This window comes from Bubalus bubalis, chromosome 9 (genome assembly GCF_019923935.1).
Source record: "Bubalus bubalis isolate 160015118507 breed Murrah chromosome 9, NDDB_SH_1, whole genome shotgun sequence".
Classification (NCBI taxonomy): Eukaryota; Metazoa; Chordata; class Mammalia; order Artiodactyla; family Bovidae; genus Bubalus; species Bubalus bubalis.
This window is the reverse complement of record NC_059165.1, coordinates 56,844,702-56,861,984: the sequence shown is the minus strand read 5'-3', so window position 1 is coordinate 56,861,984 and position 17,283 is coordinate 56,844,702. Positions and strand designations below refer to the sequence as shown.

The window sequence follows — 17,283 nt, the reverse complement described above, 5'->3', positions numbered from 1 at the left end:
CCCCAGAGTCAAACCACCCTGCCAAGCGCCAGCTGTCCTGCACGGGCACTCCTGCAGGAAAATGGATTCAGGCCCCTGCCCCAAGGGCCTCGGGCTTGCTTGATGCAACATTTCCTGGTTCCATTTGTTTGTATTCCTCCCTCAAAAAAAAGGGGAATATTTTTAAAAATGAAAATTGATGGAGTTGATGTCCCAATGTGTCATAACTTATTATTGGCCTTGAGAGAAAAATCAGGATTCTGGGGAAAGGCCCAAGTTTCTGTTGTGGCTGAGATGTCCCCAGATGTAGTTCTCCTTGGGGGTTAATCCCTCTAGATGCCTGGGTGAAAGGGTCTGTTTGTTTTGCTCAAAGGAGGAAGCAAAAACCAGCTGCCTGGTTTCAGGAACTGGACATGCTCTGGGCCTCCCTCCTTGACCTCAGGTGGGGCAGGGGCAGAGTTCCCCGGCAGGGGTGAGTGAACACTGCCCCATGCTCCTGCCCCATCCAGGCCACACAGCGCTGCCTAGAGCTGGACCACACCTCCCACCACCTGCCAAAGACCTGGAAACGTGGGACTGCCAGGGCTCCCGTGCAGCACTGGACAGCCTGAACCACTGTAGCACAATCCCTGGCTTGACCACTTGATTCTGTGTGGCCTCAAGCAGTGACTTAACCTCTCTGTGCCTCAGTCCTCTCTGTCATAGAAAGAGAACAGATGGATGTGAGAGAAGATTGAGATAGTGTGCATGACATGTTTAAAGTGGTACTCAACACACACTAAGCTCTCAGCGTCTTGCTGTTGTTATGATCATCATCATTTCACTACGTCTGTTTTAGAAAAAGACCCTGATGCTTTTATCATTCACAATGACAGTTTTCCTTCTCAGCTGCTAATACAGTCCCCAGCTCTGGCTTGCTCAGCTGGGCAGTAGGTACTGCACCTCAACACCCCGGATCCTGGCTCTCTGTAAGGGCCTTGAGGTCCCAGCCAGAGCAGAGATGGGCTCCTGGGGACCAGCCTTGAGTGTATCCATATGCAAGGGGGCTTCGCCACTGTGTGGCCAGCCCCTGCCTTCAGCACGGCAGAGATAATAATCAGGCTTGAGTAGGTAAAATGGGAAACAGGTCACAGAGCACCTGGGGAATTCCCAGGTCACATTTGGTGGCCCTTGATCTGAGCCTGCAGGGCTGGGGGTGAGCCCACAGCACCTCATGTATGGTTCTCAAAGTCCCCAGGGCACTGTCCTTAAATCTTTGCTCTATTAAGTTTCATTTGAGTTCTTTAAAAATCAAGGTGTACATACAGCAAGCCAAGCCACCTCTCCTGTCAGCAGCTGGAGCTTTTAGATCCTGGCACACATGAAGATGGAGTGAGTCCACTGAAGGTTGTCTAAAGCCATGTCCTTGGCGAGTGTCCCTTGTGAATAGGCCCATGTGCGGGGGCATCACAGCCCAGCCAGGACATGACACAGTTTTCATGGCAGACAAATCAGTGGGCTGCTTGCATGGGCTCTGCTGCTATGCTGTCAGCAGGGAAGGGGCTTCTGTACATACATGAGCAAGCTTTGAGAGGTCCCCTCATCTGGCAGTAAATCCAGAGCTTAAAGGTCTGCCTTCTAAACCACAGTTCACTACTGTACCCCGATGGACAAGGGGCTGCTGTGTTCCTATCAGCTATTCACTCTGACAACACAGAAGACCCCTGATCCCAGGGCAAAGTGGGTTTAAGCTCACAAAAGGTTTGTGTAAGCGTGTGTGTCTTGTTTGGGACTCCTCTTCCTGAGTTCAGCCTTCTTCCACTTTTTTTTAGACAACTTTATTGAGGTAGTCTAGTCAAGGCTATGGTTTTTCCAGTGGTCATGTATGGATGTGAGAGTTGGACTGTGAAGAAAGCTGAGCACTGAAGAATTGATGCTTTTGAACTGTGGTGTTGGAGAAGACTCTTGAGAGTCCCTTGGACTGCAAGGAGATCCAACCAGTCCATTCTAAAGGAGATCAGTCCTGGGTGTTCTTTGGAAGGAATGATGCTAAAGCTAAAACTCCAATACTTTGGCCACCTCATGCAAAGAGTTGACTCATTGGAAAAGACCCTGATGCTGGGAGGGATTGGGGGCAGGAGGAGAAGGGGATGACAGAGGATGAGATGGCTGGATGGCATCACCGACTTGATGGATATAAGTTTTGAGTGAACTCTGGGAGTTGGTGATGGACAGGGAGGCCTGGCGTGCTGCAATTCATGGGGTCACAAAGAGTCGGACACGACTGAGCGACTGAACTGAACTGATTGAGGTAGCCATATACCATGTAATTTACCCATTTAAAATGTACATTTCAGTGGGTTTTAGTATATTTAGAGTTGTGCAACCATCATCATTATCTCATTCCACAATATCTTCATCACCCCCAAAGAAACCCTGCTCCCTTTAGCAGTCATGCCCCATTTATCCCAAGCCTGCTCCATCCCACCTAGATATCTGCTCATCTGCTTTCTGGCACTATAAATTTGCCTGCTCTGGATGTTTCGTGTAAATGGAATTATACAATACAGGGTCTTTGTAACTGACTTCTTTCACTTTGCATTATAGTTTCAACATCATCCATGTTGTAGTATGCCTCAGAACTCCATTCCTTTTTGTGGATATACCACATTTTGTTTATCCATTTATCCATTGATTGAAATTTTGATTATTTCTACTTTTTGGCTCTTTTTATGAGTAATGCTGCTATACCATGGCATGGGCCTGCTGGGTCACGTGGTAACGCTACGTTTAACTGTTGAAGGAACTGCCCAGCTGATTTCCAGCAGGGTTATACAATTTGGCATTCCCTCCTTCTTTAGTTTTTAAGTCTCCTTTTTGAAGTAGTTTAACTAGCCAACTGAAAAAAGAAATGATACTTGATTTTTAACTGCCAAGTCCTTCCCTTCCCAGCAGATTCTGTGACTGCTCTTGCCCCTCAACTTAGTAATCGTCTTAACCCCACAAGGGCCATTGATAACAAGAGAGAGGCAGAGTACTTACCGGGCCTCCCTGTGGTCTCTGGGGATCACAACAGCATTACTGACACTAGTTTCTTTTTAACCAGCAACGCCAGTGACCTTTCCAATTCCCTGAAAGGCAGAAGGCCACATTAAGCCTTAAAGACAACACCTCTCAGTGTTTACTGAGCTGCAGTCAAAGAAGGATCTGACAAAATGTCGATCTAGTTTTTAATCTAGTTGGTTGGTAATGTTTTATGACTTCCAATTTTTAGAAAATGCTATTTAGACCCTACTTGCTCCATCCCTTTGCCTCTTTAGGAAAAAAGTGGACATTAAAGAAAAGAACTATTCAGAGAGATTTTTTCCTTGTTCTCTCGCTCAGCAATTTGTTGCTGAAGATCCTAGGTAAGGCCTTAGCAGCGTGAGTTGTATGCTCTGTAGCTGTCAGATTAAATCATCAGATCAATCAGAAGGAAGTTTTCTAATGACAGAGTTAGAGTAAGTGAGTGAGTGTGTGTGTGTGTCTTGTTTTTCTCAGGATCAAGAAGAAGAAAAGAGGAGGAAGAGGGAGGGGCTCCTTGAGGGGAAAGTCGGTTGTTCCTAATGATTAATCTCCAAGCTTCTGGATTCCAGGGGCCCCCTGTGAATCTGGCGAGGATGCTCAGTCAGCTCTTGGACTTTGTGCAGTGGGTAATGGCTGCTCAATACTCAGAAATAACTCCAGTGTCAGCGCTGGCCAATCTTACTAGGAAACTGTGCTTTCACCAAGAGCACCTCAGACAGTAACTGGAAAGAGAAATAACTGGTGTTCCCAGGAACATTAGTCATCTAGAAGCAGTGCGATTACTGATACCTGGAAAATTCATATGGCATTCACTAAAATTGGGTTCTTGGGAAGCTCTTTATCCAAATGTGAGATGGGCCAGATCCTTCCTTCCTGGGGTACAGGGTGCAGTGGTGAGTGCAGGCAGGGCCGCCCCAGATTTCCTCTGCTGATAAAGGGCATCTCAGGCAGTGGGGTTCCCAGCGAATTTCTCAGTGGAGTCTTAGCCTCCCCAGCCTCTCCATGTCTCCCTCGGGCGTTTCTACCAGCTGCCTAACTGGTCTTACTGCATCTACTCCTGCCCCACAGCCCAGGTGCTACACAGCAGCCAGATGATCGTTTAAAAATGGAAGTCACATCATGTTGTTCTCTTGCTTCTGGTAGCCTCGTGTCATTCTTAGAATTATCGATGAGGTCCTTCAGGTCCCGCCCCTGCCTTCTGGCCCCCTCTTCCCCTCCCTTGATTCATAGCAGCCTCTGAGTCCTTTATGTTCTTAAATAGGGTCGGCAAACTATGACCTGCCAGTGAAATCCAGCCCACCGACTGTTTTTGTAAACAAGTCTTCCCTGGAACACAGCCACCCACGCCTTGTGTTTATATATTATCTATGGCACAACAGTGACAGACTTGAGTGGTTACACACTGATGATCTGGCTTTTTAAGAAAAACTTACACGGCACTGTTCTGAAATCACAACAAGCTTCTCCCCGTCCTGGGCCCTCTCACTTGGCATTACCCACTGCGTGGCCATCCACTTTGGATTATTTAGGTTTTGACTCTTCAAACTCTTGGCCACCCACCCATATCCCGATCTTAGTCTCGTTTTCCCCTCATCAGTTTACCTAAAATTACATGCTTGCTTACTGTAGATGGCCCCTCCCGTACAGCAGTCTCTCTTCTGGTTCTGTACTGTGTGCAGAATGTGGCACGTAGTAGATGCTGAAGTAACATTTGTTAAACGAGTCCACTCATTCAACCACACAAGGGTCTGCACTCCTCCAGCCAGTGCTGCTTCCCCTTGGGGAGCCTGCTCTCAGGATCTCAGGCACACAGTTGCTCCTTGTCCATCGTGAGTGAAGGAGCCAGGAGAGCGTGAGTTGCCAGAGCAGGGGTGTATGATGTGAATGTGGACCGAGCTGAGAGAGAGTAGTTGGCAGTAAGCACACCCATGTCAGCAGCAGCTTTTATTTGTTATGATGCCTGCTGGGCTGGAGAGCTGCCCAGGCAGCTCACTGCAACACCTTGTGTGTTTACATAGCACAGGGGACACTGGTACAGTTCAGAAGGTTGGATGTTGGTGTGATTGAACTCAACAAGTACTTACAAGCATCTTTAGTGTCCAGGGAGCATTAGGCTAGGCCAAAGTGGTAGTACTTCAGGCCTCAGAGCCTGGGGTCAGATGTCCTGAGTTCAGATCCATCTCCATCATCTGCCAGCTCTGTAACTGGGACTAGAAGTTTAACTTCTCTGAGTCTTTGTTTCTCATTAGTAACATGAGAATAACAGCAGGAGCAACTCTATAGTCATAGTAAAGATGAAAAGAGGTCCTGCAGGGGAAGCACTTAACAGAGGTCCACCAGTTAGTCTTATTCTTATTCTCCATCATTCTTATTCTCAAGGATCATCTCTGGTTGGATAGGGATGTGATATAGTGGTAAAGGGCTTGGTTTCTGGGATCAAACAAATTGGGTTCAAATCCTGGTTCTAACATGGTGCCCCTGCATGAATTAGTTTACCTCTCTGAGCCTTAATTTTTTCTCAGCTATAAAGTAGGGGTAATAGTAGTACAAGGTAGGATCCTTAAGATTAGATGAGTCCGTCTCTGAGTCCTTGGCTATTTCCCAGTCACCATTAGTAGGTGTTAGCTTCTTTCATTGTAGTTCCCCGGAGGAGAGTGAAGTATGTCGAGTGATAGAATACAAACTAAAATGCACTGAAAAACTAGTTAGGGAAAACAAGCTTAACACATTTGAATAGCATTAATAAGACCTACGAATAATATGCGGTATGTATGATGAGCATTCCAGGAGCCTGGGGAAGGGAGGGAGCAGGTAGATGGCATTCCATGAGGATATTTATGGAGGAGGTGGGGCTTCAGCTGAGCCTTGAAGTTCGAGGAAGGGAAACAAAAGATGACAGAAAGCTGGGGGTTCTGGGGCTGCCTCTTTTCTTCGTCAGTTCTACCACTTCGTTGCAGGGGCATTTTGGCACAGAGAAGTCATAACTTTCTGTGAATGAGTTAAAATGCAGATCCCTGGGCTCCCTCCTCGAGATTCTGCTATAACCCATGTGCCACGAGGCCTAGGAATCTGCGGTTTCCATAACTGTGCAGGTGGCTCTGTTGCACCTGGTCTGGTACCATGCCTCAGTGAAGCCCAACTTGCTGACTCCGCTGTGTCAGCAGTCTGACCCAAAGGCTGTGTCATCCTCTGCCATCCCCCATGGCATTTCTCTCGTTCTTTAGTTTGGAGTGCCTCCTTTGTCCCCTCTGATTCTTCCCTTATTCTGCAAATTCCATTTCTAATGTTTGCACACATTACCATCTCTGCACCTGAGCTGTGTTTGAACACAGGAACGGAGAAAGTCTGAAAGAGATGGACTCAGTGCCTCCAGTAGAATAGCAACTCAGCGAGGAGCTTTGCTATTAAATAGAAGGTGTCTTTTTCAGGTTTTTAATTTGTGTGTTGATTTATTCTTTCTAGGTCTTTAGTTTATGGGAGTGAGTTTGATTTGTTTGATTTGGGTTCTGAACATTTGAAATTTCCCCCAGCTTAGGTCGTTGTTGAGACCAGGTTGTTGAGACTCAAGTTTGACCAGGAAAGTCCTGCTGACCAGTCCAAATTACTGGTCAAATGATGCAGGCTCCCCTACTGACTCACCCATGCTGAGCATTTACTGTGCTTTCTCCATGTTGGCTCCTGAACCTCCAAAAGAGTCCACTGAGGGGAAGAGAGTTTTGTTTTGTTTTTTTTAATCACCACTTGATAGGTTGAAGAAACTGAAGTAATCTTGACAATGTTAGCTGGATAGATGGGCAGGAGGCTGGGGTGTTTGGGTGCCAGCGTTTCAGTGGTGGGCTGAGAGAGCTTGGTCATTGGAGAGACTGCATTGCATTTAAGCTATGTTGTATTCTTCCATGGAACTTCTCTCCCAGACTCCTCCTTGTGTGGTATCATGAATCCAAAGTACCCTTGCTACTTGGATCTATTCCTAGAGAAACAAAAGCATGCAAACATGTTGGAGGCCAGCTCATAGGTGTTTGACTTTGTCTTTTCCTACAGAAGCCTTCAAAATCTAGCCAAGGTTGACACTAATCTTCGGTAAGCCTCAGTGGCGATCCTGTTGCTGCTTCTCCATTTAGTCTCTTTGGTCTCTGTTCTTCCTTCTTTCCCTACAGACCAAAACTAGAGTTGTATTGTAGTGTTGACGGTGGAAATGCTTTTCTAAAATGAACTCAGGAAGTCATTCAATTAGCCTAGGAAGGGAATGGAGGGAATTCATTCTCTCCAAACACTCTTGGAAAGATTGGTGTTTTCCTAAAATGTTAGGAGCAAATGTCCTGCCTCACCCAAGAGTGGTTTGTATATTCCCAGTTCACAAACATGAACAGCCCCCTCTCCCAAGTCCATGATCCCTTCTTTCTCCTTTCCTGCTGTTGACTGCTTTGCGGACTCAGCTGGATTGTATGTGTAATTTTTACAATGTCACAGTGGTTTCCATGGAGATGGATTGTCATATTACAGAACATTGGGTATGTAGTCTTTGGATATGGAAATATCAAAGAGGTAGAAATTTTCTAAATTGCAATAGAGAGGGAGAGGACAGCTCTCAGACTTGTATATAGGAAAGAGGAAAACTGTAGAGAACAGGAGAGAAAACTAAGGAAGGGTATGGTTGGAAATGAGAGAGGGCCATTCAAAGACTATAAGGTACTTTTTAAAAATGCAGAGGGAATTTGCAAGGAAATTGGAAGCAGAGGGTCAGGATTTGAAGGGAAGTAAAATGATTAGGAGCTAGATATCTTTAAGGACTAGTTCTCAGCAGTCCTCCATGGGTACTTTGGTCCATAGTCAGCACTGGGTGGGTAGATGAGCACATAGATGGATGGATACCTAGGGAAAAATAGAGAGGGCATATCATGACTGTGACCTCTAGCCTAAAAAATTGAAATGTTACTTCTTTAAAGTTAAAATCAGGAACTTCGCAAAGTCCATGAAACTCCTAAAATTGTAAGTAGAATTTAAGTGTCTGTGTCTTTTCTCCTTTTAATTATGGAGAAAGTTCAGAATGACCTTCACCAGGTCCCCCCAGTGGGTGAAAAACCTCTGGTTTAAACAAGTCCAAGAATTATGTTCCTTAACAGGCAACGGCACTCATCTGTAAGCTTCCTCCACACCAGCGCAGTCCATATCCCCCGCTCCTTTACCCTGTGTGTAACGTCATCTTCTCTTTCTCCTTTCTTTCTGTACAGTGCATCCGTCCCAGGAGCCTGGCTGGTTGGAGGGGACTCTGAATGGAAAGACGGGCCTCATACCCGAGAACTATGTGGAGTTCCTCTAACCAGGAGCCCTGGCAGAACTGCTGAGCTTTCCACTGTATCCATGACAACTGCTGATTCCAGTGTTGTGGACCATTGCTCTTTGCCGCTGAGAAATACAGGGTGACTGACTCTGCTGCTACCTGTCAGCACGAACGTTTTCCTAAACTCTGGTGTCACACATCCCCGTGATCATCTCAGCTGACATGCGGTGATACTGCAAGAAACAGAAGGAAATCGGCAGAGGAGGCCATTTGGTTTTGATTACCACGAGAAAGGCTTACAGAGCCATGTCTCTTATTTAGCACCCTACATGGGGTGTGCTCATTTTGTTTTCACAGTCATCTAAAACCCAACCTTCTGAAAAAGGAAGTGAGATACAAGTAGTCCCCAAGAGCGTGCAGTGTAGCCAGCTCTGACAGGGCTGGGCAGTGGCCTGAGATCCAGGCTGGGTCCACTGCTTTTGTTTACAGTAGACACTCACTCTACCCCATCTCTGAATACTTGAGTCCCGCAGTGCTCCAGGCTGCTGGGTCTGTTTGTTTGCATGAAGGATGGAGAGGGGTCACGGCACTGGTTACACAAGATCCAATCTCACCATCTCTCAAGCAGCCATTGGCCCAGCATCAGTAGAATTCTGTCCAGTCCTCTCATGCAAGAGAACACACACTCCAGGGCCCCCCTCCCAAGCTGGGAACTTCTCTGCCACCGAGGGCTGCCATCACCTCATAACCATGGCGACCCAGCCTACTCTAAACCAAACCAAAAAGTAACACAAAATCTTTGCATGACATATTTTTTTGCCTCCTCCCCGCTTCAGTCATTTTTTGAATGGTTTTCCAACAACCTGGTCAAGTTCTGTGCTTCCCTGATGGCTCAGCTGGTAAAGAATCCGCCTGCAATGCAGGAGACCTGGGTTTGATCCCTGGGTTGAGAAGATCCCCTGGAGAAGGGGAAGGCTACCCACTCCAGTATTCTGGCCTGGAGAATTCCATGGGGTTGCAAAGAGTCAGACATGACTGACTGACTTTTAATTAACAAGGTCTACTTGGGGGCAGATGGAATAGCAGCTGAGAACTGTTCCCTTTCTGATGAATTTCAGCAGCACCAGGATATATTTGGAGCAAACTCTAGTAACCTCTTGAGATTAAATTACATACAGGCTTAATATTTCTGTTCTTGCATGCAACTCGTGTCTGTTTTCTAGAGGGCAACATGCTGCCTCCTAAAGAGGGACACCCTCTATCTCTCTCGTTCCCTCCCATTCACCTGTCCCTCCCCCTGCCCTTGCCTGCCTCTAGCCTGCCACTGACCAGCTCCCCTGGCCATGCCCTGGGTTGCTCAGCACTGGTGCCCTGGAGGTTTTCAGGCATGACTCCTGAGCTAATAACCCCATGGCCTCCAGTTTAAAAGGACATACATGTTCACTGCCACTCAGAAAAAGGGAATTGTTTCTCAGGCTTTTGGGGCGTGAGACTAATATCATAAGCCATTGTGATTTAGGAGGATGCCACAAGGTTGGGGCATGGAAGGTGGGATGGGTACCTTCTGAGAAAGAGGATTTCCTGGACCAGAAGGGGCTGGGTCTTGTGGAAGACCACCTTGGATGGGGAAGTTTGGCCTGGACATTTCAACTCCACTTGGCTTCCAAAGAAGAGAGTCCCAGTATTTTCCACACTTGAATGTCCCTGCAAGAGTGATTCTGGGCAGACCAACTCCAAAGTGAGGGACTGTCAAGCTCCCTGAGAGCCCTTCAGGAATGGCAGCCTTGTTCCAGAGTGTGTCCTGCTTCCGGAATGCCTCTTGAGGGAACTTTAAAGAAGAAAAGAAAAACTTGAATTGTGTTGAATTACTGTATCTTTTACATTTTTTTGAAAAGATAAATTTGTAAATAGAGTGATTTGAAATACTATATGGCAAAGTTTTATATTTGATATTCTTTAAGCTAGTTGCTTCGCACATTTAAGCTTTGATTGCTGAACAAGTGTGTATATGAGGCGGAGAAGGGGACACATGGTCAGAGAGAGCCAAGGTCAGCCCCTCTCTTGCCTTGAGGAAGAAGATATTTCCACATATTCTTGCTGGTTCTTGGTGGTGGACGTGGCACATTAATGGTGTTCAGTCTTCTTTATCCAGATGTGGTTTTTTAGGCATTTCTTGGGCTTTGGATTTGGAGATGGAAAGAGCATCTTCAGGCAATTAACTTTTCCAAGAACTCCTACCCAGTAGTAAGATGAAGCTCAGGATTTAAACAGGTGAGGCCAAGGGTTAGATTTTTTTTTTTTTTCATTTTTCTTCTCAGGTGTATTTCTTGGTACCCCAAAGTACCAGGACAGAAGATGGGATTATTGTGTGCTCATTGTATCTTATTCTTCTGGCACATCTTATAAGGCTTTATAACCAAGTCCAAGCTAAAATTTGCAAATATTTTGTGTGTCTAGGTTCTAAGAAAAACTGGCTTAGGATATTTAGTTCTTGATATGCTGCTGCTTCCTTTTTCCCTAAACATGTTTATTCATCTCAGATTTCCTCTGGCTCCAAAATAAGGGAAAAACTCCAAAGAGGGATGGAGATTGTGCTATTATAGCTTTCTAGATGGCTTTAAAGGTAATAGGAGTTTGTTGTGATTCATTCCATCAGCTCAGGGATGACACAGCTATTACCCAACCCAGAGCACGCGAGACACTACCAGTGGATGAGGAAATAAGAATTAAGATTGGAGAAGACTGAGATAGGACTCAGGGAAGCTATTATTGAAAACCCAAGAAGAAAAGGCACATAGGGGCAGCATACATGTACTCCTTGCAGACTTTGAACAGCTTGGGGACCTGTTCACAGGGGCCAGAGGGGACCAGCACACTCTGTACCACTGTGCTTTCTAACTAGAGTGCAACATAATGCTTTTAATACATTTGACATTTTAGATCACCTGCCCCATCAGAACCTTAACTGGAGCTACTGTGGGGGTGGCCAGAAGGTCCAGACCCTGGCTTTCAGAGTTCCTTACTGAAGCGTACCTGTAAACATTTGGCCCCACCTTGACCACTTTGGAAGCATGTCCCTCCCTCCTCAGTTGGCCCTGATTTGAAGCTGAGGGAAATTGGACTGGCGCCAATGGGAATTTTAGGTAGAGCCCTTCCTAGTTTCTCTGGGCAATGCTGGGCCCTGACAGATGGCTGCTCTGCTTCCCTTTCCCTGGCCAGGCTCCCCTCCTCCCCACCAGCTACAGAACTGGAGACACTGTTCAGAATATGAGCCAACGAAAAAGAAGGAACTTACAGACTGAAAATGGGTTTTGCCCTCCACTACCTTTGCTCCCCACTTCTGACTCTTGTCTTCTGGAAAAAGGAATGTTAGGGCAGATTAGGGGAGTGAACTGGGTATCAGAGTGGACTACTATGGAGCAAAATCTCTGAGCTTTCCCAGGAGTCTCATGTTGCTTTTGGAAGGCCCTGGGATCAGGTTGGCAGACATAGCCTGAGTCTTCTGCGGGCATCAAGATCAGTCTCTTGCTCCTCCTCCAGGTACTCCCAGAATTCCATGGCTACAGAATACCATGTCTTGAGAAGACAATTAGTTTCACATTCTTCCCCCAACTCCGCAGGAAAATAAAGTCTTGACTTGCTCAAGACTGATGATATTCTCTTCTCTTTTCAAATCTGAACATAGAGGCACGGATCCTGTATAGCACTGCCAGCCATGGTGTCCCAGGATTGGAGCCAGTTTTTAGCTTGGTTTTTCAGTATTTCTACAGACGATATGTATTTCCTTATGCCAGACCAAACTGGGTTTTGTGTTTTTTCCCAGCATAATTCCAGTTCATGTCCTCTTGCTGAGTCCTTTTTGGATAGAGAGGCAGAGAGAAAGAGAGGAAATGGAACAGTCAGGTATTGGCCAACTGGCGTTAGCAACTCAAAGTCATGCTAGTGACAGTGGCATTTCAGGTTTGCCAAGACTGCAGTTACGAATGCCATGCCTGTAGCTCACATGGAGGTCCTTCTGCCGTGAGAGTTTGTGTCTCTTGAAAGTAGCAACCCCAGTGACACCAAAAACTATTTTGACTGTATAGATTCTAAAAACATCCATGATTGAGGAGTAGTGAGACTGAAATAATCCACTGAAGTAACATGATCAACTACTCATGACTGTCTATTGGCACATTTCATCGTTGGCTCTTGTTTCCAAAAGAAGCAAGTCTGGACCACTCGGCTCCATAGACACGGAACTCCTGGGCCCAACAGCGGCTGTTACGGCACTCGCAGTCCCCCAGCATCGAATGTCTTATGAGCGAGCACGTTGCCCAAGTAGGTAGCCAGCGCTGAGGGAACGCAGCAGCCTCTTGACTGCCTGACTTGGACAGGAATGGCCTGGGTGTTCTTCTAGGGAGTTATCTGTCATATCTGGCAAACTTGACAGTGATTATTTACCTTGACAACCCTGCCCCCCTCTTTTAAGTCACCTGGGTGTCCTCTCACACACCCTGTGTCAGCACTTAAAAAATGTATCTTGTCGTGCTTCAGATGTGTTTGACAGTCAGGCTGGTGTGCTGGGTGCAGAATCACTTTTCTGTAAGTGTAGCCTCCCAATGACAACAGCCATGGAATAATGGACCTTGCACAAACCTGAGCATACCTGAGACCAGACTCCACCAAGTCATAATTAGTTTTTTCCTTCTACTGCCTACAGTACCTATCTAACTAAGGAACTTCCTCGAGCAGAGGGAGGCTGCGTAGAGAATCCACACATCATCCAGAGCCAGCCCTGGCTAAAATGTGGCCTCCTAATGGAAGGACTTGTATTCTTAGAAGAAAAAGGATGGGGTGTAGAGTAGTGCGAGTAGCAGAAAGGGATAAACCATGCTGAAGAACTGTGGATTTTTTTAAAGAAAGATAAATGTAGTTCTTAATAGGGGCGGAATCTATCACATGAAAAGGTCACAACTAATATTTTACAAAAGTTTTACAGGACACTACAAGATGAAAACATCTTTCAAGGCAGAATGCCTTAGCAAGCAAGGCTAAGGACCTTAGCACAGTCCTGGACCCATGTAAGTATAGCAATTACTATTAAATCAGAATTCTGCTGAGTGTAGTCAGTGAGAACCAGGAGTAGTGATAAAGTGTCAGAATTACCTGGGCAGTCCTGGAGGGGTCAAGACATTCAGCACCTTTCCACATCAACCATTTCTATAGAACTGTCCAAACAGACCCTGCATGCAGCTTCTTTGGGTATCCAGATGCCAGGGTCAACCTTGTACCTGTGAAAAGAGGTTCATCTGGTGATTCTTAAGTGTATATGTATTAGTATGTGTTTGTGTGTGTGTGTGTGTGTGTGTGTGTGTGTACAGCTCACATTTACGTATATAACGAAACAGACTCTCTTTTAGAAACCCACATAAGCTGGCAGTTGCTGAGCCTTGACAGCCTTTAAGATTTAAAGGTTGAGAATTACAGAAACAAGAGAGGCTGTTGATAGACGATCAGAATGATCAAAGATGTAAATTAAGTGCCATTTTGAAATTTTGTTCATATTTATCAGATGGTTACTATCTACAGCTATATTCCTTATTAACTTATTAAGAGTCATGTTGGAAAAAAAAGATCAAACTCATAAACAGTAAGTCATTCATACTAGGATAGTGTTCACAAGCACTCTAAAAGACATTTTGTCCATCACTTTGAAGAAAATATTTGCATGTTTAGTTCATAATTTAGGCTACCTTTGGGTATATTATAAAGTGCTGTGTGATATAATATCAATAAAGTACTTAAAAATGGCACTTTAATGTTTTTTTAAAAACCATAAATGCACTGTTTTAAACTTCAGTTCAGTATTGAATATTGACTGGTGTGTAGAATCCTATTTCTTAATTAAAAAGTAACTTGTGACTAGAATAGAACTTTCCCCCTGTTATTCATAAAACAATTTTGCCATGTTTGGGCTTTAGAACAACAACAACAAAAAAAAACTGTGCTTTCGTGTCACTAAGCATATCTATAAAGAAAATATAGTTTCTGTTGAGTGGCCTCTGAAACTTGGCTTTCTTACATTTGGTTGGTTTATGTGACAATCTTTGTGAAATGAGTGGAAGTATGATTTTTGAATTAAATGACTTTTCCATTTGGTGGTATGTTTGTCTCTTGAATTTCTGACAAAGTTTTGTTTTGACGTGATGCATATTTTTATATTTGTTTCAAATAAGCGAAGACCATGATCAGAAGTTACAAGTGTGGTCTCCTGTGGTCCCTGGCAACAACCGCTGTGCTGATTTCTGATGTGCTCTGGGTAGCTCTGGTTTCCTTTAGGGAGAGGTCCACTGCTCGTGAACTACAATTAAGCTGCAAAGAGTCACATTCCAATGACTGTTTCTGAATTTATCTCCTGGGAAACATATTTTATTCTTCCTAAATTCAATTGTCAAATCAACCATTTTCTGGAACTTCCATTAACAGTCTGGAATAACCAAAGAGCCAGAGTGCAGACAGTCCTATCCCCAAGCTGGGTGTGTCTCCCAGGGTTGTATTAATAAATCAGTTACTTGTGACATGTTGTCCCAGGCCAGCTCATGTTATTGAGTTGTCTCATTCATCACATCCCCTCCAGGTACATCCTGAGTTGCAGCCTGGGAGCCAGGTTCACAGTGCACTCCCAGCTTCTGCTATGAGAGCAGAGGAGCCAGAAAGAGAGGGCAAGGGAGCCAGGACTTTGGGGATGGAGGGCAAGGCTTCTGATTCCAGAAGCTTGCCCTGGGAAAGCAGAAGGTGAGTGAGTAGGTGCTGGGTTCTGAGGGATGCCTATTTAAATATGTGGGTCACGTGTGAACTGTTTATCCTGTCCTTGTTTGCCCCTTAGTAAGGGCTGGTTTGCCACAGGAACAACACAGATCCATTGCACCTTCTTCCTTCACTGAGCTCATACCCTGCCCTGGAAAACTGGCCCAGCATCTGAAGCATCATACATGGGTGGGGTCACAGGGTACCTGGGTGAGACCTTCTGAGCGGCACATGTAGACAACTGTTGCCAACATATGGAGAATGAAATGAATGTACGGATTTATATCATATCTATGTCCTTGGTTTTCCCACCAGACTCTCTTCACTTCCACTTTCACATCTCTTTAATGGGAAAGATTTTTTTCGTTTTCTTGTTGCTTTTAACTGCCCACTCAGATCAGAGCTCAAATTGTGTCATGTCTTGGGGTTGGTTTGGTGTTTTCACTTATTATTTCCAGCCATATGGTTGATCCTAAGAGTGCCTTGATTAGACATGGACTTGACTGACACTTGAAATCATGTAAATGAAAGATTTTCTTAGATCTCAAACACATTTGCACTTTGGGGAATTAAATCAGGGTTTCCATTCCTTCTTTTCTCGATTCTGTCTCAACCTCCACTCATACCGTGTGTCTCTCTTACCCAAATGTGTCAGTGTCTTTGGCTCGCCCTGCTTTTAATAGCACTGTGCTAAGCTACAACTCATTAACTGTGCCAGGCAAGTCAGGATTGCCTGAGTTCAGCCTGCACAGCAGCCAAGGGAGCCTCTAACCAACACAGCTCCTGCTCAGGGCGGGTCAGGCTCATCACCTGGGAGAGTGAGCAGCCATGCCCAGCCAGGCTGCATCTTTCAGAAAGTCATCCTGTGTTACCTGGCCATTGTCAGCCAGTGGGGACCAAAGCAGGATGGTTTTTGGTTGAAAGGATCAAACTCGACTCACTGTATCCCACAGCACTTGGTAACTCCTGTCACACTGTGTATTGTAAAGTGTCTTGTGTCATTGACTCCAGGAGGCCTTCCCCAGCCTCTGTTCTCTAAAACCCAGATAGCCAATAGGCCTTCCCGAGGCCAACCAGCAAATCAGTCAAGACTTGAATTCATAGGTCCTTTCTCTAAGCACCAAATCACATTTGATGACTTCTTGTTCTTCTATGCATCCTAAAACTAAAAGGTTTTTTTTTTGGTTTTTTTTTTTTTGTTTTTTTTAGCACTATAGCTGTATGTTCTTTTGCATTTGGGGGAGTAGATTATTGAAAATACTTTATTATTAGCTTTATTCCGTGTTTTCTGAACCTTCATCTGTTAAAAAATTTGGGAAAGTAATGCCTGCCTTGCCAGTGTTAGATGAAGGGATGACAGTGAAGGGGAACCAGCCTTCTTTTCTACTTTTCCTCCTAATCACACCATTTTGCCCTTTCAAAGTACTTTTTACCTAGTTAACTCATTATTTGTCATCAGATGTTTGGCATTGTATGTCACCCTCTTAATACCCCCACCAGGACAGGACCAGGCACCTGGCATGTGGCAGATGCTGGATGGCCCTTGGGGGTGCTGACCTAGTAGTAGGAGGCAGGAGAGCACTGCTGTGGACTCTGATCCCTCCTTCATGTCTTCTCTACACTTCTGGTTGAAAGAAAGAAATTGGATCATTAGACATGGGTGTTTGAACTCACAGTAATGTTGTGGTCCTTGGCAAGCTACTCCACTCACTTGTGTTCCAGCATTCAGGCTTGTGGGAGAGACTTCTCGGTCTCCTTTCAGACACACGCAGCCACATTCTTTCCCAGCCTCCTTGCTAGTGCTTAACACAGGAAACCATCTGGATGACCAGCTGACCAAGAGCCAAGACCCTTCTCAGTCATCTGAACTACTTATGGGTGGTATTATGAACTTCAGATCAGACTGGAGACCTGTCTTCAAGCAAACCCACATCAGAATCACCCCTAAAATAAGAAGTCTTCCTTTTTCAAGACCCTTAGAGGAAATTCCACACAGTCCCATGGGAACTTGGCCTGGTATCTAACACTCTCACCAAGGGAATTCTATGTCCAACTGAAGTTTCCCAGGACGCAGCTTCGGTCCATTTCCTTTCTGTATTTCCTTAGAGAGGAGCCATCATCTTTTTAGAGCAGTCACCCTCCATTTTCATGCTCCCATTCAACAAACACTTGACAATGACCTCTTACGT

The 17,283-nt window shown here is 45.3% G+C and overlaps 1 protein-coding gene across 4 annotated transcripts in view; it reads left to right on the top strand.

Moving 5' to 3' along the window:
* ARHGAP26 (Rho GTPase activating protein 26) overlaps positions 1-14,451 on the top strand; it is a 468,401-nt gene extending 453,950 nt beyond the window's left edge. For all 4 annotated transcript variants that reach the window (XM_045166568.1, XM_045166569.1, XM_045166571.1 and 1 more), the window contains one exon: positions 8,256-14,451. In XM_045166568.1, the coding sequence (XP_045022503.1) occupies positions 8,256-8,344 (89 nt within the window). In that variant the 3' untranslated portion in view covers positions 8,345-14,451. The remainder of the gene's footprint in view (positions 1-8,255) is intronic.
* The last annotated feature ends 2,832 nt before the right edge of the window (positions 14,452-17,283 follow it).